At 58.4% G+C, this 2707-nt stretch overlaps 1 protein-coding gene across 1 annotated transcript; it reads right to left on the minus strand.

Annotated features, from left to right (window-relative positions):
* Positions 1-1435: 1435 nt before the first annotated feature.
* LOC123094418 (uncharacterized) lies at positions 1436-1998 on the minus strand. The gene has a single exon (XM_044516428.1). It carries the CDS (start codon positions 1908-1910, stop codon positions 1626-1628), a length of 285 nt encoding a protein of 94 aa, XP_044372363.1. The 5' UTR covers positions 1911-1998; the 3' UTR covers positions 1436-1625.
* Positions 1999-2707: the final 709 nt, after the last annotated feature.

Genomic DNA, 2707 nt, shown 5'->3' on the forward strand with positions numbered 1-2707 from the left:
TAAAAATTATTTTATTGAAATTATATTGTCTATGCATTAGACCATTTACAGTTGGGCGCCCCAAACCCGTCTCGAAGGTCCGGGCGGACAGCCCGGCTACTGACCGTTCATGGAAATGCAACTAGACGGGCGCTTGAAAAGCCTCAAACGTCCGGGCTGATCGGCACCCCTCATATCCTGCTCAAATATGGGGCGGATATGGGGCACCCAGACGCGTCCGCCACATCGGGCCCGCCCCATGCTGGCCCATCCGACCCCACATATATTCCTCCTCATCCGCTCGACAGACCAAACCCTAGCCACTTTACTCCACTCCCCTCCGCCACCCAAGCTCTTGTCTGGCCTTCTCCGGCATGGCGGACATCGGATCCGACTCCTTCACCTCCAGATCCGTCGACCCCGAACTCATGCCACGCGGCCCCGAGGAGGAGATGGCCGTCCGGCATGCGCTCCGTGGCTCCCGGCAGGAGTCCCGTGCGAGACAGCGCTCAGACTCTTTCCATCGGGAATCCATTGCGTCCGCCCAAATGGCGCATGGATCCGGTGCTTGGTGTGTCGTCGCCGCCTCACTGGAGGCAGTGGGTCCGTCTGGCGTCCGAATGCGGTGGCGGACGCGCAACCCCTCCATTGGCGCACCGAGGTCATGAACGCACCGTGTGCGTCGCCCGACGCAAGCATGGCGTGGCATGCCCGCCGTGCGAGGCATCGGGCGCGGGAGGCGGCGGTGGACGTCGGCAAGGCGGAGTCGCATTTTCCGGGGTCCCGTATGGTGTACCAGTCCGGGCGCCCCAACCACGTCGTGGTGGATGTCATATGCTCGTCCTAAAATGAATCCATCATCGATCTGACATCCATCGGCACCGTTCGTGTTCCGGGCTCCGACGAGGAAGATCACAACATGGGAGACGACGACGCCTTGAGTCCCATGAGCCGACCCGTGTCCCATGCCCTACTTTACCTTGCCGGCGACCGGACCAACACACCGAGGAGCGCAGCCGGCCGCCGGACATGAGCATGGCGGAACCAGGCGAGCTCCGGTTAGATTAGGTTTCACGTTGCATGTAATAATATGGATTTGAGGTTTCTAATTTAACATGTCCGGTTGTAGAATCAAATATTTGAGACGTGACCGGTCACTGTCCGCGGACACGCCTGATTGCGCCCGCGGGCGTTTGAGGGGTTGAATTTGCCAAGTCCGGTTGTAGATGCTGTTATATATGTAAACCGTAGCACCCCAATCCTTTATTCCTAGGTTCGCCACTAAATTGTGTATTCTCCCGTTCTTCTCCATTAGGAAGTTGCAATGGGGGCAACTCAACATCCCCGGATAGAATCTGCGCATTCCAAGCCGGTCAATCGATGGTGGCAGACTTGGACAAATCAACTAGACGACGAGATTCATGATTGTTGTCAATATGACAAATGCACAAATTAATACAATCAATCAAGAACGAAAATTCTGCATTTGATCAATTCCAGCACGGTTACAAAGTAACAAAAGAATGATGTTATAGACAACTACAATCAATCAACTCATTGGCCGCAAAAAAAAAAAAAATCTCATCCAGGAGATCTCATCTTTCTCCCGAAGAACTCGTCGCCGTTGTTCATTTCAAGCCCTCGACTCATACGACCTCGTAGATGAGGACCTGCGCGGTGTCGAAGCCGAACCGGGGCTGGACGCCGGCGCCGAGAGCTCCCGAGGCGGCGAAGGGCCGGAAGCCAGCAGCCACGTCCTCGCCGCCGTCAAAGCCGGCGGTCCTCCGATCCGTCGGCGCGTCCTCGGCGGCGCCCGACGTGGAGGTGGACTGCGGCGGCTTGTAGTACATGCGCGCCGTCTGCGGGCAGTGGGAGTGGAACCTGGCCGCGATGCGCACGCCCATGTCCAGCAGCTCCACGTACTTCGACATCCTCTGTCTGCCTTTCTCTGCCGCCGGGGAACAAGCAAGCTAGGAGGAGCACTGGCTATGGGGGATGCGTGCTGCGTCGGGTGCTTCGGGTGGCACGGAAGAGACGGAGGAACGGCCGCGGAGGTTATATAGGTGGGCGGGGCGCGGAGAGGCTTGGGCGAGGAGGCAGCTGGGAAACGGGAGCCTCGTGGATTTCGGGGTGGCTTCTGCGGTGCGGTTGCGGGTGGGAAGTTGACATAAACGTGGCCCCTCCTTTCCGGGCTGGGTCTGCGGGGGCAAGTAGTTGGGGCGGAAACGGCCGGACTTCATGGTGCATGCGCTTTTGACCGGGGAGTTAAGGTTGCCGTCGCCCGACGACCACGTAAAAGGGGCAGCGTGATGGCGACGCGCTCAGCTGTGAACGGGCGAGAGTTTTTTTCTGTTCGAAGGGAATGAACGGGCGAGACTTGGAGACGCGGCCACCGCTGGGTGCAGTGTGTACTGGACTGGCGGCCGCGCGCGACCGTTTCTGCCGTGCGTTTGCTGCTTCTGTGTGGCCGTCGTCTCTTTCACCGCTCGCTCACGTTCGGGTCCGTAAAAGGCAGCCGGGGTAGAGGCCGTTTTATTTTCTCTCCACGTGAGATGGACTCGCGAAAAGGCACTACTCTCTCTCAGCAAGCAAGGAAAAAAGCAAGTAGTGAACGGAGGGGAAGCGGTCGCGATTGGTGGGGTCGTGTGGTGGCCTCGTTCACTGGACTCGATCTTGGGGAGCATGTCGTTGTCGTGGGATATTGGATGGGATTTGGGGATTGCGCCGG

This window comes from Triticum aestivum, chromosome 4B, assembly GCF_018294505.1.
Source record: "Triticum aestivum cultivar Chinese Spring chromosome 4B, IWGSC CS RefSeq v2.1, whole genome shotgun sequence".
NCBI classification, from domain to species: Eukaryota; Viridiplantae; Streptophyta; class Magnoliopsida; order Poales; family Poaceae; genus Triticum; species Triticum aestivum.